The sequence below is a fragment of the Sus scrofa genome, chromosome 5 (genome assembly GCF_054392235.1).
Source record: "Sus scrofa isolate SSC_HxYL_T2T_F1_AM1 chromosome 5, Sscrofa_HxYL_maternal_Yorkshire_Landrace_v2.0, whole genome shotgun sequence".
Taxonomy (NCBI): domain Eukaryota; kingdom Metazoa; phylum Chordata; class Mammalia; order Artiodactyla; family Suidae; genus Sus; species Sus scrofa.
In genome coordinates this window covers 111,584,231-111,600,328 of record NC_139387.1, presented here as the reverse complement: position 1 = coordinate 111,600,328, position 16,098 = coordinate 111,584,231, and the positions used below count along the sequence as shown (strand labels likewise).

General features: G+C 37.8%; 1 protein-coding gene and 1 long non-coding RNA gene across 5 annotated transcripts in view; both read left to right on the top strand.

Annotated features, from left to right (window-relative positions):
* The window catches only part of ZDHHC17 (zinc finger DHHC-type palmitoyltransferase 17), a 93,692-nt gene that overhangs the window by 21,422 nt on the left and 56,172 nt on the right, over nt 1-16,098 (top strand). For all 4 annotated transcript variants that reach the window (XM_084957792.1, XM_084957796.1, XM_084957795.1 and 1 more), the window contains exons 2-3: nt 5,793-5,896; nt 9,592-9,714. In XM_084957792.1, the coding sequence (XP_084813918.1) occupies nt 5,793-5,896; nt 9,592-9,714 (227 nt within the window). The remainder of the gene's footprint in view (nt 1-5,792; nt 5,897-9,591; nt 9,715-16,098) is intronic.
* LOC146403621 (uncharacterized) lies at nt 10,862-13,225 on the top strand. Its single transcript, XR_014804643.1, has 2 exons — nt 10,862-11,041; nt 11,626-13,225. It is a non-coding gene; the product is annotated as an uncharacterized LOC146403621 (long non-coding RNA).

The following is a 16,098-nucleotide window of genomic DNA, read 5'->3' as shown; positions in this document are numbered from 1 at the left end:
GAATTGATTTCCCTCCTTCTCTTTCCCTCTCTCTCTGTCACTCCCGCTCTTGCTCTCTCCGTTTTTTGGAAATGCACTTATATTAATTGAGAATTGATGGCGTCTTTTCATACATCTATTTGCCATTTTATTTTGCCCTCTTTGAATTATCTCTGTATTCTTTTCCCATTTTACAAATGTGTTGTTACTCAATGCTTTTCTCAGAGCTCTTTAAAAAAAAAAAAAAAAAACAATAGGACTGTTATTACCGATACTCTCATATTAAATCTTTGTTCTGGCTCAAAGTTATCTAATATAAAAAGTGAAATGGGAATCTATAGAAAGAGTGCTTAAGCAGGCAGCCCTGGTCCTGCCAGGAGATAGTCACTTCTCTAAGAAGCCTGGAAAATTGACCTGCAGTTTACCTGGTCTTGCATTAAACATTCAGGAAAGTCCCAGAGCTGTAACAAGTTACTTAGAACTTGTAAGCACCAGACGTATGACCAGAGTCTTCAGAATAGTCCACAGAGTCCAGGGGACCACAAAGATGCCCCATAAGCATGTGGGTGCCTGCTTCTCTCACCAGGAAAATGGTTCAGGCGTTTACCTGTATGTTCTTGTGGGCTGTGCAGCTGAAGTTGACCTGGGAGCTTCCATGTAGGAGCTTGCTGCCCTGAATTCTGCCTTATGTGGCATTGCTTTTTCACACATATCTTGGTATCCTCTGCCATTAAAGAAACTATATCCTTGGCTGTGTTTGTTGGCATCTTTCTTTCAAGCACATCACCCTTCTGTGTTGGAGCATGTTGAATTTTTTTTATCCCAAATGGCTATCCCATTGTACATTTATATGTCTTTCCTTCCTGATTCTAATTTTCATTCTTAAAGCTTTATTCTATTGCCCTATTTATTACTGCATAATTCTGCTATTTTTTTCCATTAGTTTTCTTCCTAATGTATTGTAATTAATGGCAGGGCAAGTCCCTGCCCTATCCTTCTTTCTGAATATTCCATAACTTACTCTTGCATGTTTTTTCTTTCACATACACTCTACCACAGAACCTATTCTTGAGCACCTTTTTTTATAGAGCACTTATAAAACATCTGTATATGGTTGGCTAGGGTTCTGTGCCATAGAGGATTCTTTGGTCAGTGCTGCCTTCCTCTATGTTTTAAAAGAATGTATACTAAAGATTTAATTGGTCCAGCATTTTAAAAAAAGTTAGCTAAATTGCACATAGACACTTGGTAACTAGTTTATTGGCTGTATAATTCCACCCAGGCATGTGAATAAACATGGATTACAGAGTTTCCCTGTATGTGCTAAGTTTGAGTTTTATTGTATTGATTTCTCCTAGCAGAAAGTGTAACAGCTGAGTTTCTTGCGCCTCTTCTCATTCTTGTCTGCTACCTCAGCAGATTGGAGAGGTGCTTTCTTTCCTTCCAGTTCTTTAACAACTCCCAGGGCTTTAAAAATCTATGGCTGTCATCCTGGTTTCCTTGAGGATCTTTCTAGTGACTGTAATTTCTTTATTCCAATATGTACAATCATTGTACATTAGCCTTAGTAGAGATCTTGGAGGACTTGTGATCTCATAGTTTTTAAACTTTTTTTTTTTTTAAATAAGCTGAATCTTTTTTTAAATGAAAGAAATATTGTATAATAGAGCCCTAGTATCTAAAAAGAGGATAAATCCTTTGTTTTAAGAAGGGAGTGAATTGAGTGGAGCTGAAACCATCAAGCTCTTTGATGTCGGGATGTTAGTCCTTGAGGCACCTTAGTGAAACTCTAAGCTGATCTTATTCACCCTCTTCTTTTTAGAATCCTGTTGTAGTTAATTTGCTTTCCTATGTTACAGCCTAGATAAGAAAGTTGCAGATTCTTAATTCATATGTCTCAATCAAGGGCTTTTTCTATTACACCATGTTGCTTCTAATGGAATTATTGCATTCTTAAAAGTTACCATCACCTACATATGTATTTTAAAATTAGTATTACTTTCCTTGGCAGAGATATCAATAAAATTGCTTCTTGCTTCCCGTTAAAATCAAGGAAAACTTATAGAATTTTAAAATGTCATTAAATATTTGTATGTTGAAACTTTATCTGGTATATAATAGCAAATTTATAATTAACACATTAATATCTATACATTTATAAAATACACTTGGCAGGGTATAGTTCTAGAGATGAATCAGTTTCCAGTCTGATTAAAACTGATAAAAATAATTTAAGTTCCATATTATCCATTTTTTTAAAAGCAGTAAAATGGAGTTCCTGCTGTGGCCCAGTGGGTTAAGAATCCAACTGCAGCGGCTCGGGTTGCTGCGGAGGTGTGGGTTCGATCCTCAGCCCAGCAAAGTGGGTTAACGGATGGGGTGTTGCTGCAGCTGTGGCTCAGATTCAGTCCTGGGAACTTTCATATGCCACACACACACACACACACACACACACACACACACACACACACACGTAGTAAAAAGGTTGGATATTTGCTTAAACATCATTTTTTCTACTTGTTTAGTGGGAGTAACTCTACCTCTGTAGAATTTCTCTAGGGATATATATATAAACCTATCTTTTAAAATCTATATTTCCTTACAAAAAGTGGAAACATAAAAATCTTAGGATAAAGCAAATACCGGTGTAGGTTTAATTTTAAAATGTCACTGGAAAAAAAGTTTGATTTCTAGTACATTTATCTCATGAAAGCATCACAGTAATAAGTCTTAAAAAAGATTTGTTTTTTATTTTATCAATATTTGTTATTTGCCTGTAAAAATAATTTATTTGTCCATAGTAAACAATAGGAATTTGCTGTAACAGATTTTCCTATTGAAGCAGTTTTTAAAGTTACACTACTACTTTTTATACCTTATGTTATCTTTTATTTACGTTGGCAGGGACCGAACCCGCAAACCTCATGGTTCCTAGTCGGATTTGTTAACCACTGCGCCACCACGGGAACTCCCCAGCTCTTCTAATCTTTGATTTATGTTTCTAATCTACCTTGTCCTTCCACTTTGGATTGTAAAGACTTTGAGGGCAAGACGCCCTAGTTGGTATTTGCATATTGGTTTTCGGTACTGCTCCAAGCCATAGTGGAGCTGGTGCTAAAAGGAAAATGAGCAATACTAGTACTGTCTGTATTTAAAATGTTAATATTTAGGGTTTTTTTGCTTGTTTTTGCATTGGTTATGATTTCTAACAGATAATTTACAAAGATTTCTAAAAATAATAAATAGTAAAATAATCTTGATTGCAGAGTTTCTTGATACCTTCTTTTTTTTTTTTTTTTTTTTTTTTGTCTTTGTTGTTGTTGTTGTTGTTGTTGCTATTTCTTGGGCCGCTCCCGCGGCATATGGAGGTTCCCAGGCTAGGGGTTGAATCAGAGCTGTAGCCACCGGCCTACGCCAGAGCCACAGCAACGCGGGATCCGAGCCGCGTCTGCAACCTACACCACAGCTCACGGCAATGCCGGATCGTTAACCCACTGAGCAAGGGCAGGGACCGAACCCACAACCTCATGGTTCCTAGTCGGATTCGTTAACCACTGCGCCACGACGGGAACTCCCATCTTGATACCTTCTTAAACTTTGCACTGGCTTTACCCTGTCCTCGCTTGAGGTCCTGGTACATTGTAAAGTGCTTTGTTTATAGCAGACTTGCAATACACGTTTTGTTGGATATATGACTCCATTCCACTTGTAAACTGTGGCCATAGAGAAGTCAGAATCAAAAGTCTGAAAAGTTATTTTCTCTGTGGTAGGGGACGATAATATCAGAAAACATTTAGGAAGGAGAAAGGGTTACTGATCTGAGAAGTATCTTTTTTCACTTTGCTCCACTGGATAATAGAGCATATAGAAGTTAAGAACTAGAAAAGAACTAGAATTCAGTGGAGAAATTAAATAGAAAAAGTTTTAAAAAATTGAGTAACTTTTTTAACATATGGGTTTCCATTATCAGTTATTCAGAATGTTGCGTACATCCAAAATACTATACCTACCTGTGTTCAGATTTACCAGCTCTATTTTAATGCAGTCCAAGAACAGTCTCTCAAAAGAAATCACTTACCAAACTATCTGCAGTGTGTATGTTATGAATCTTAGCTTAAAACTGATGTCTGTTTTCTTTCTTATGCTAATGTGGATTTATAATTATTACAATGGTATTTTAATATTGGTTATGGCATTTTCATAAGGAACTAAGCTTCTGTTTGTTGAAAGATTAGATATGAAAGGTTATATTCTAAGCAGATTTTGCTTTTGTGAAACTTTTTAGTTTCCTTTTGTTGAAAATATTCAGATTGATAGTATTCTAAATGTATAGGTGAAATAAATCAGTTTTGGAATTTTCCACACAATTTAAATGGCTAGAATGAGCTAAAGATAATAACCTTTTTTTCTCCAATGAAATGCTCCTATATTTATATTAATATATATCAGTGGCCAAGAGAGTATGAATTGTTCTAAAAATTTAATTCTTTCCAAATATTTTGTTATGCCTTATCCTTACATATATGTGTGTATCTGTAAGAGAAAAATATTGGAACCATAGAAATTTGAATGGATGATAGAGCCAAACATGTTCAGCTTTTCTGTTTTCATATAAAAGAAACTTAATTGTATCTCAGTGCTATATTGAGAAAGATGACTATGCATAGCAAGTTTTGTATCTTTTTATTTTTTTAGGGCCACACACTTGGCATATGTAAGTTCCCAGGCCAGGGGTCCAATCAGAGCTGTAGCCATTGGCCTATGCCACAGCCACAGCATCACTGGATCCTTAACCAGCTGAGCGAGGCCAGGGATTGAACCTGTGTCCTCATGGACACCAGTCGGATTTGTTTCCACTGAACCACGATGGGAACTCCAAATTTTGTATTTTAATTAGAAAATTGCACATAACATATAAGCTTTATGTGGATGTAATATTCTACAACAGATAAATTATATAAAAATTAGTTTCTTTGAAAGTATTGACAGTTTTAGAACTACTCAAGTGGATTACCATTTTATTAGAGCACCCCATTTTTCTTCTTCTTCTTCTTTTTTTTTTTTTTTTTTTGTATTTTCTAGGGCTGCACCTGCAGCATATGGCATTCCCAGACTAAGGGTCTAATCGGAGCTGTAGCCACCGGCCTTCGCCAGAGCCACAGCAACACCGGATCCGAGCCGCGTCTGCAACCTACACCACAGCTCACGGCAACACCGGATCCTTAACCCACTGAGCGAGGCCAGGGATCAAACCCGCAAGCTCATGGTTCCTAGTCGGATTCGTTAACCACTGAGCCACGACGGGAACTCCCCATTTTTCTGTATTCACCTAATGGTAGATGCTTAACAAGCCCTCAGCATGGAAGGAGTGTAAGAAAAGGTAATATATGAGAATAATAAAAGTATAAAATCCCTGGGTTCCTTTTTTAGGACCTCAGTTTTTATTTGGCATGTGATGAAAATTTTGAAGTGGAGTGTTAGAGCTAAAGGTTATATTGTAATAATGGAAAAATTGATCTCAGTGAATGAGTTGATGTGATGAAGTATGAGAGTTCTGTTGAGCTAAAGATGAATTTTAGTTACTAATTTGTCACTAATTTATAGTTTTCTAGCTTTTGTTTTGAGAGTGTGTATAAGGGATAAATCTCTTTGAACTTGCTTTTTCTTCAGAGTACAGGCTTTTGCATAAGGTAAAACTTGATTTAAGTAATGAGTATTCTTCAAAGAGCACAAAAGCAATAGTAAAATACTGAAATATTTTCTGCACTCTTTTCTAAATTCTTTTCTCTGTGTGATTTTTTTTTCATTAACAGGAAATCAAACCTCAAAGCCATTATAACCATGGATATGGTGACCCCCTCGGAAGGAAAACTCACATTGATGATTACAGCACATGGGACATAGTTAAGGCTACACAGTAAGTTTTTTGTTGTAGTTGTTTTCTTTGCTCTCTGTATTTTAAGTGAAATATGAATAGTTAAGTTTCTTTTTTTGATATTCTCTATTTGATATACTCCATTTGCTGAGGCATTGTTTTCAAACTTTCCTTTTACTTCTTTAGACAAGTTTTCCTTTAGCTTTTTGTACACATTTAAAGTCCTTGTCTAGGAGTTCCCATCATGGCTCAGCAGTAATGAACCTGAGATATCCATGAGGATGTGGATTCAATCCCTGGGCTTGCTCAGTGGGTTCAGGATCCAACGTTGCCATGAGCTGTGTTGTAGGTAGCAGATATGGCTCGGACTTTGTGTTGCTGTGGCTGTAGTGTAGGCTGGCAGCTGCAGCTCCGATCTAAGCCCTAGCCTGGGAACCTCCATATGCTGTGGGTGAGGCCCTAAAAAGAAGGAAAAAAAAAGTCCTTATCTAGGAGTTCCCATTGTGGCTCAGTGGGTTAAGTACCCGACATAGATTAAACCCCCTTGAGAATGCGGGTTTGATCCCTGGCCTTGCTCAGTGGTGTAGGTTGCAGATGGGTCTCAGATCCACTGTTGAAATGGCTGTGGCATAGGCCTGCAGCTGCAGTTCTGATTTGACCCCTAGCCTGGGAACTTCCATATACTGCAGATGCTGCCTTAAAAAAGAAAATAAATAAGTAAGTAAAATCTTTGACTAGTTAAGTCCAGTGTCTGGGATTCCTCAGGGATGTTTTCTGTTAATTGCTCCCTCCTGCCCTCCGTGGATTATACTTTTTGGTTCTTTTGCATGTCTTGTAATTTTTTGTTGAAAACTGGACTGTTCAAATAATATAATGTGACAGTTCTAGATATCATGCTCTCCCGGGGTTGGTGGTTGTTTGTCAAATTTCTATATCTTTGTCATATGTGACCACTGTAGTGTCTGCTTGCTTAGTTGGTGGTCAGAGACTTCTTAAATCCTAGAACCAGTGAGTGTTGCTCTTTGTTGAGGGACTGTGCACGTTGGAACAGTCATCTCTCAGCTAGGCAGCTTACAACTCTACCATAGCCGTCACTTTCTGCTTGCAGAGAACTCAGGGTCGGTCAGAGGTGAGAGCTTAGGGCCTTCTCAGGTCTTAGTTGATCGTGTACATGGCCTTCTAGCTTCCCAAGAATATGTCTGAGCTTTTCAAAAAGCTCCTGTGGATATCTCGGTCTTCAGCTTTTGCTTAAGTTTTTTTGATTTGTCTTGTTTGTCCCAAATGTTACTCAAATTCTCAGACAACATTGATGTTAAAACATTCAACAAACATTGAATGAGAAGCTTTGATGAGTTTGGGTAAGGTCTAGTATAAGCCTTTCAAGTGGACTCTTCCAGGGAACCACCGTAGAGGCCAAATAATGACTTCTCTTTGAGAATGGGCTTTGAAAGGACTCCATTCCTATTTTGCTCATTCTGGTGTCAGTACCAGGGATACAGACTTCTTTTTCAAGGCTACTGGGGAGCAGAGGATGGGACTATGATATTTTATTTTATTTATTCATTTTGTTGGCTGTGCCTGCAGCATGTGGAAATCTCCGTGCCAGGGATTGAACCTACGCCACAACCGTGACCCAAGCCACTGCAGTGACAATGCTGGATCCTTAATCTCCTGTGCCGCAGGGGAACTCCAGAACTATGATATTTTAAAACACTACAAAGTCCTTTGTTCTTTTTGAAACTCAGCCATTTTTCTTCGCTAAAGATTCCTTGGATTGCTAAAAGACTTTTGTTAATTTTCAGAGGTCTGAAAAAGTTGATTCTGCCAGTTTTTTTTATTTCTTTTGTGGCGAGGCAAACATTTGGAAGTCCTTAGTCCACAGATGTCACCCTGCTTTCTTGAATGTCTTATATAATCAGAAATCAAAACACATTGTGCCAGAGTTCCTGTTGTGGCGCAGTGGTTAACGAATCCAACTAGGAACCATGAGGTTGCAGGTTCGGTCCCTGCCCTTGCTCAGTGGGTTAACGATCCGGCATTGCCATGAGCCATGGTGTAGGTCGCAGATGCGGCTCGGATCCCGCGTTGCTGTGGCTCTGGCGTAGGCTGGTGGCTACAACTCTGATTAGACCCCTAGCCTGGGAACCTCCATATGCCGCAGGAGCGACCCAAGAAATGGCAAAAAGACCAAAAAAACCCAAAAAAACACATTGTGCCAGCTGTATTTAGCAAACGAGTTGTCCTGCTCTTCATTCTTCTTTTTGAGCCTTTATCCCTTTTGGTGTCTCCTTTCCTTTGTCATTAATCCATCCAAGCTTTATGCATGATTTCCATCAACACATACACTCTAGTGTTGTCCATTTTAAGAAAAAACAGCCACCTTTCTTTATTCCTCAGATGCTCTTCTAACCATGCTATTTCTTAAAAAGTATCTATGTCTGCTGTCTATAATTTCTGCCTTTTAAAATGTTAAATTTTGAAACATTTGTGCTACAGATAAGTGTAGAGAGGAATGTAACTGTCAGCTTAAGCACATGCTCACATTTGGCTGTAATTGCTGCAGGTTCCTCAGTGCGCCCTTTTCCTTACTTCCCCAGGAAACTTCTCTCGAAATTGCTCTGAATCATTCTCATGTACATTTTTACAAACAACCATAAACAAAGTGTGCTATTTTAATGTATGTTTAAAATCTACACAAGTTGTATTCTGCTCTGTCCTTTCACAGCTTGCTTTTTAAAAACAAAAAGAAAAAACTGTATAGCTTTTGTGATTTAGCAGTTTTGATAAATAAGGATATAATTTATTCTGTTTAACTGCTTTGTAGTATTCTGTCATTCCTTTCTGAAGTATATGTAAAATTGTTTCTACTTTTTCATTATTTCAAACACTGCATCAGTGAATATCCATCTACCTGTTCCCCTGTGCACACGAATAGGAGTTCTTCCGGGGTAGACAACTCAAGTGGAATTTCTGGCTTGTTCATTGTGTTCTTTTTCTTTTCTTTTTTGTCTTTTTGTCTTTTTAGGGCCGCACCCGCAGCATATGGAAGTTCCCAGGCTAGCGGTCGAATGACAGCTGCAGCTGCTGGCCTACACCACAGCTCTTGGCATTGCCGGATCCTTAACCCACTGAACAAGGCCTGGGATCAAACCCACATCCTCATGGATCCTAGTCGGGTCCACGGTGGGAACTCCCAGATGTATATTTTTAAAGCAAGTTAAATTTATTTTTTTGGCTATGCAGCAGCTTGATGTGGGGTCTCAGTTCCCAGAAGGAATTGAACCCCAGGCTGCAGCAGTGGTAGTGCCAAGTCCTACCCATTAGACCACCAGTGAACTCCTGTGAATACGCCTATTTCTAAATAACATTTTTTTTTTTTTTTGTCTTTTTTGCTTTAGGCCGCTCCCGCGGCATATGGAGGTTCCCAGGCCTACGCCAGAGCCACAGCAACACGGTATCTGAGCCGCGTCTGCAACCTACACCACAGCTCACGGCAACGTTGGATCATTAACTCACTGAGCAAGGACAGGGATCGAACCCGCGACCTCATGGTTCCTAGTCGGATTCGTTAACCACTGCACCACGATGGGAACTCCCTAAATAACATTTTACGTTCAGAAAGCCATTTTAATTTCCAGGGATAAAACTGGAACATTAGTTTCTATTGGAAATTGATTTTCAACCTTAAATATCTTGTCAAATAGCGGTAACAACCTCATGTTTTCTTTCTCCTCAAGATACGGGATATATGAACGCTGTCGAGAGTTGGTGGAAGCAGGTTACGATGTGCGGCAACCAGACAAAGAAAATGTTACGCTCCTCCACTGGGCCGCCATCAATAACAGGATAGATTTAGTCAAGTAAGTATGCCTGTGTTTTAGAGGAATGAGTCATTATTATAAAATTATTTGAAATAATTATAAAATATATAATTTCTAAAACTCATAGCTTTTAAAATGTAGATTCTTTGTACTTTTTTGTTCCTGGAAAAAAATTGTTTTTAACCTACGCAGAACACTTATTAGGTGCCAGGTACAGGGCTGAGTGCGTTTCTGTGTATATTTCTTTAATCTTAATTCTTCGAATAACCTCTGTGAAAAATAACAATTTTTACTCCTGTCCCAATGATGTGGAAACTGAAGCATAAAAAAGTTAAATATGCTACCTGTCGATGACATTCCAGCTGATAAAGGTTGGAGTCAGGACTTTAACTCAGGCAGTCTAAGCTACAGCTTGCATTCTAAATATGTGAATTCTCTGGCCAAAAGCCACGAGAGGAAAGTGAGGGTTACACAGATAATAGGTAATAGTAATCCACCTTCACACCAGCATAAATGAGAATACTTTCCATACTCACTGTAAGTTATTTGTATTACTTACTGCCATTTGCTTGTTTAGTAATTAGAGAGATAGTTAGGTAAGCAGGAGTCAGGATGATAAGGAAGTCTTTCTCAGTAAATCTGGCTTTGTAGCCTCTGACAATTTGGACATAAGATCTTTAGATAGAGGCATGAATCTGAAATGAACTGCTTGCAGGTGTGCATTGAAGTACAGTATACAGAATCTAGAGACAAATAGGATGTTAATATCAGGTAGCAAATGCTAAAAAAATAATTAAGCAATTAATAGCTAAAGTATTGAGCTCCATGAATCTCTTTCTTTGAGAGTGTGTATTTCCACTTTATTTGATCTTTTTTCCCTTTCTTGTACCTCTGCCTTTAGAATGGGTCTCCTAATGCCTAAATTCTGTTTTGGTTTGTCAGAAAATGTTTTTATTCCGTCTTCATTTGTGAAGGAAATTTTCACATGGTATAGAAATCTAGGTTGGCAGTTTTTGTTTGTTTTATTGTTGTTTTATATCCATTGACAATACCATTCCACTGTTTTCTGACTTCTTTTAGTATTGAGAAGTACATCTAAGTATTGTACTTTCAAAGGCTTTTTTTCTTTCTTTCTCCTTTCTGGCTGCTTTTAAGATTTCTTTTCTTTGTTTCTGGTTTTCTGCAGTTTCATGATGATGTTTCTAGGTGTGGATTTCTTTTTATTTACCCTGAATGAGAGTGCAAGAAATTCTTGATTCTGTGGATTGATGTTTTCATCAGTTCTGGAAAATCTCAGCCATTATTTCTTCAAGTAGTACTTCTGCCCCATTCTCTTTTTGCTCTCCTCCTGGAACACCAGTTAAACGTATGTTTGACCTTTTCACTGTGTGCTGTGTCTCTTATCCTTCTCTGTATACTATCCTTTTTTCTTTCCTTCATTCTGGAAACTTCTTCTGCCTTATCTTCCAGTTCATTTATTCTCTGTGTGTAATTTGCTAGTAAATCTATTTATTGTGTTCCTTATTTTATTTTTTAGTTCTAGAATTTGAACTTTTTTTAACCTGTATTATTTGATTCGTTTGTTGCTAAAATTTTCCATCTTATATACTTGAACCTATGGTTATTGAATAATCTGTGTTTGAGAAGATAGCATTTAGAGCCTGTGTGGTTCTGTATCTGTTATGTTATTCCTTTTTGTGCCTGATTATCTTTGAATGTGTAGTAGTAGACATTGTGTTTGAAAACCTATTTGTTGAATAATTTGAGGCCTAAGATGAGAGGATCCCATTTGTTTCTGCTGGGCCCAACTTTAATTTAAGGCTTTAGATTTTCTGGATCACTCAGGTGGCTGAAGACTACGCTAGAGCCAAGCTTACCTCTGGTACTTAATTATTCGTACAGTGCAGCTTTTCGGGGTCCCAATCCTTATTTTACTTTTGTTTGCTTAAGCTTACCTCTTGGCCAAGTCTTCTGCATCAGCAAATTGTCTCTAGGAAAGATGCTGCTCAAGTGTTTTCCAACTTTTCCCAGTCTTAACATTCTCCTGAATCTTAGCCAGGTAAATGCTCTTTATTTTCTTAGTCTTTGCTTTTTAGGAAATGTTTCTTTTATTTCACTGAACTTTTTTTTTTAAGTTTTCTTTAATCAGAGGTTGGTTCAAATTATCTAGCCTTCTATGTAGCCTTTGCATTTTTAAAAATTAATGTTATTTTAATCAAAATAGCTTTAAAATAAACAGTTTTAAAAATCAAATAGTATGCAAAGGCTTACAGTGGGAAAGAGCAGTTCCTCTCCACCCCCTGGGTTCTGTACCCTAGAAGTAACTGTTTTCAATATGTTTCTGTCAGTATTTACTCTTTATATTTTAGTATTGTTATTTTTATGTAGAAAGTTATTTTCTTTATACAAATGATAGTAAATACTTTTCTACTTTTTTCATTTAACTTATGTATCTAAGATTTTTCATATCAGTACAACTAGAGCTGCCTCACTCTTTTTAAAAAGCTGTGTAATATTCCATTGTATGAATTTTATTTAATGGTTTAGCTATTGGTGAACATTTAAATTGATTCTACTGCTTTTAATATTTCACACTGTGTTGGAATTAATATCTTGTTCACATACCGTTTTGCTTATGTTCGTGTATATCTGTACCTCTCTTAGAAATAAGCAAGTTGGAAGGATGAATTTTGCATTTTAATAAATATTGCCAACTTTTGTGCTCTTTCTTGATTTATCACTTATTATGTTTTGACCTTCTATTCTGGGATAGCTAAAACACCTTACTAATACTTCTTCCTCCATCCTGTTATAGTTTTGGTTAAATTACTATTTAAAGTTTAAATTGTTGAATATGTAAATAAATTCTTGGTGATAAGCCCAGAAATGTTCCATAATTATCTTTTTTTTTTCCTGTAGAATTTTTATTTTGAAGTAATAGTTGCTTCATTTTTTTTTTTTTTCACTTGCTTAACTGTGCATTGTAACTAATTGTTCCCACACTCTTGGAACTATGAAACCCATTTATGTATGCAAACAGGAGCAGGTAATTTGTTGGTTCCTTTTGTGGTGGAGGAGGAGGGTGAGCTCATTCCTGCATTTCTGCATCTTCCTGTTCTAGCCCAGACCGTTTGCCCATTAGAGCTACACGTAACTTGTTTGGAGAATTTCCTTTGCAGTCATTCTGGGAAATCTCTTTGCTCCAGTGTTGGTCTCAGTTCCCTGGATTTCATGTTTTTGTCTCTGTTGGTTCACTCTCTTGTTGTAATAGAGCACATTTTTTGATAACTCTGAGAGAGAGAAATAGGGAGGGAGAAAGAGAGAGTGTGCCTGGGAAGTCAGTGTTTTGAAGTTACTCTTCTGCCCTCGCAGCCTTATTGGTTTTTTGGATCAGCATAGACTTCTAGATTAGAATTAGTCTTCTCAGAATTTTAAAGCATTGCTTTATTATTTTTTTTTGTTTCAGGTGTTACAGTTGAGATAATTTGATCTAATTTTTTTGTTAATAAAAAATACACATTTTTCTTATGTTTAAAAATAAACAAGAAAATCTGAAATGAGAAATACAGAAAGTCTTGATGTTGCTTGCCTTACAGATTGTTCCACCACTTATGGACAAGTGGCGTTACAGAATAAAGGTAGTTATTATGCAGTGGGTTAGTAATTATAGTGTCTATGTATATTATATCTTCAGGAGAGTGGACTTAATTTCTTAAAATCCATAGTCTAGCAAGTTACTTTCCTAAAACAAACATAATGGTGAGTAAATATAGTTTTCTGTAGCAACTTGCATTCCTAGTCTGAAGATTAATTTTTACCTTTGAGGCTAGAAGTATACACTTTACCTCAAAGCTATAGCATATTACTATTGCATGGATGCTGGCAGAAGATATAAGACTCAGGTCTTTTTTATTCACAGCACAGTAAATAGCATAAATAGCATGAATAGCACGTTTGCATAGGTTCCTCTGGCTCCCTACATCCTGTGGGGGTGGCCTGATATGGTCCGGGTGGGTGCTGCACACCCAGTTGATACCCAGTGTGTGAGAAGCAAGGTTGCTCTTGGTCCCAGAGAGGGAGGACATGACCTCATCTGTCAAGGATGCTTGATGCAGAAACGCCTCTGGGAAATGGCCTGTCCGAATAGTGGTCAGGACCTTGCGGTCTTCTCATATACTCAGCCAGACATACGAGGAGCACCACATACCATCGGAGAAGGTCCTCTTAATAGTTACGTTCCCCCAGTTATGTAGTAAAGGCACTTACTGCAAGCGAAGTAACTAGGTCACTTTCATGAGGATAAGATGTAAAGGAAGGGTAGCTTGGAAAGAAGGAGGCCTTCACCCGGACTGGATTTGTTATATTCCTTGTGTTTCCACTTGGACGTCTTGCAACTATTTCTCAGATTTTACCCTAAAAAAATAATGAAAGAGAAAGGATTAGCTCAGGCTCTTGTCTTCAGCAGTTTCCTCTTATCTCAGAAGTCCTTGTTAACAACAGCTAATAATGCTTGTAGTCACTGACTTCAGTTTGATTTCAAGTTGAGGTATTATTAAGGATTACAGGGCTTTGTAAAAAAAAAAAAAAAAAGTATGGAACTTACAGGTTTCTGAGAGCAGCACTCTATGTATGGCTTATTCTTCTTCCCTGGCAACATGTAAGTTTTTTTACTTTATCTCTGACTTTGTGAAAGTTTACATTATTGTGCATTGATATGGTCCTTTTACTTATTTATTTAAAATCTAGCTTTTGGCTACTAAATAGCCACTTTTAACCTAAAAACTTGCCTTTTTAGTTTAGGGAAGTGTGTTTGTATTGTGTCCTCCAGATTGCCTCACTTTTATTTTCTCTATTTTTTCTTTTAGGAGCTCTTACTTTCTCTTTCTTATCTTTATTTCAACTAACTTTTATGGCTGCTGTGCTTTGGGGAAATTTTCTTAATTTATCTTCAGATCTTTCCTTTGACTCTCTAATTTTTATCTATTGCATTTTCAATTTTGAGGCATTCTTTCTTTTTTTTTGTCTTTTTGTCTTTTCTAGGGCCGCACCTGCGGCATATGGAAGTTCCCAGGCTAGGGGTCGAATCGGAGCTGTAGCCGCCGGCCTATGCCAGAGTCACAGCAACGCAGGATCCGAGCCACGTCTGTGACCTACACCACAGCTCACGGCAACACCGGGTCCTTAACCCACTGAGCAAGGGCAGGGATGGAACCCGCAACCTCATGGTTCCTAGTCGGATTCGTTAACCACTGCGCCACGACGGGAACTCCGAAGCATTCTTTCTTGATTTCTACCTCCCTGCCCCTAAAAAAATGTTTTGTTCTTATGTTGTGAGTTATTATCTTCTCTTATTTTTTGGAGGATATTAATTATAACTTTTGTTTTTGAAGCTTCTCTTTGTAATGTCTATTTATTTGGGGCTCTATTTCTTTTAGTCTCCTTCCATATTTGAACTTTCCTCAATTATCTGGTCGTATTTGATCAATCATATTTAGGAGAGCCATAACAAAGCTGATTGGAAGTTGTGGGACTTAGAGAGTTGGCAACAGGAACCTCCCAAATGTCTGTTTAGCATGTCAGCTTTTATTAATACATTTTCAGTACCTGTCCATGTGTTTCTGCGTTGTAACTCCTTGAGTCTCAAAACTCTGTGGTAAAGATGCACAGAATACACCTTTTGGCAATGCTAAATGATTGACCTAAAACTAGAAGAGCATGAGAAGTTTAGAGACACTACAGAAGTTTGAATTATTACCACAATAATACTAAAAATTCGAGTCGTCACATTTTAAGATTGCAGTGCATGAAGAATGCTAGTCTAGCCCTGTCAACTGCTTGACTGCTTCCATGTCACTAAAATTTCTGTTGGGATACTAAATAAATACTCACTTTCAGTGAGAATATAAATTAGACTATAACAGTCTTTGAGCAACTTATATTGACTTTGAACCAGTGTTTCTTTTTACAGTCTAGCTTCTTACTACTTTCTTTGTAGGTAGCTATTGCCTTTAATCCCTTAGCGTTTCTAGGGTTTTATAACGTATTCTGGTTTGCTTCTCATTGGTGTCCCCCTCTGGAGACATTGTGATTTAGCTCTTTGCTCTTCCTCTTTTGAATATTTGTTGCCGTCTCTTATCCATTTATAATCTGTTCTTAAAACTTAGGGGATCCTTAGCACCTGTAAGGAACATTTCTTTCTTTCTTTCTTTCTTTTTTGCTTTTTAGGGCTGCACTCGCTGCATATGGAAGTTTCCCAGGCTAGGGGTTGAATCGGAGCCATAGCTGCTGGCCTGCGCCACAGCCACAGCAACACGGAATCCAAGCCTCATCTCTGATATACCAGGCAGCTCATGACAATGCCAGATCCTTAACCCTCTGAGAGAGGCTAGGGATCAAACCCATATCCTCATGGATCCTAGTCGG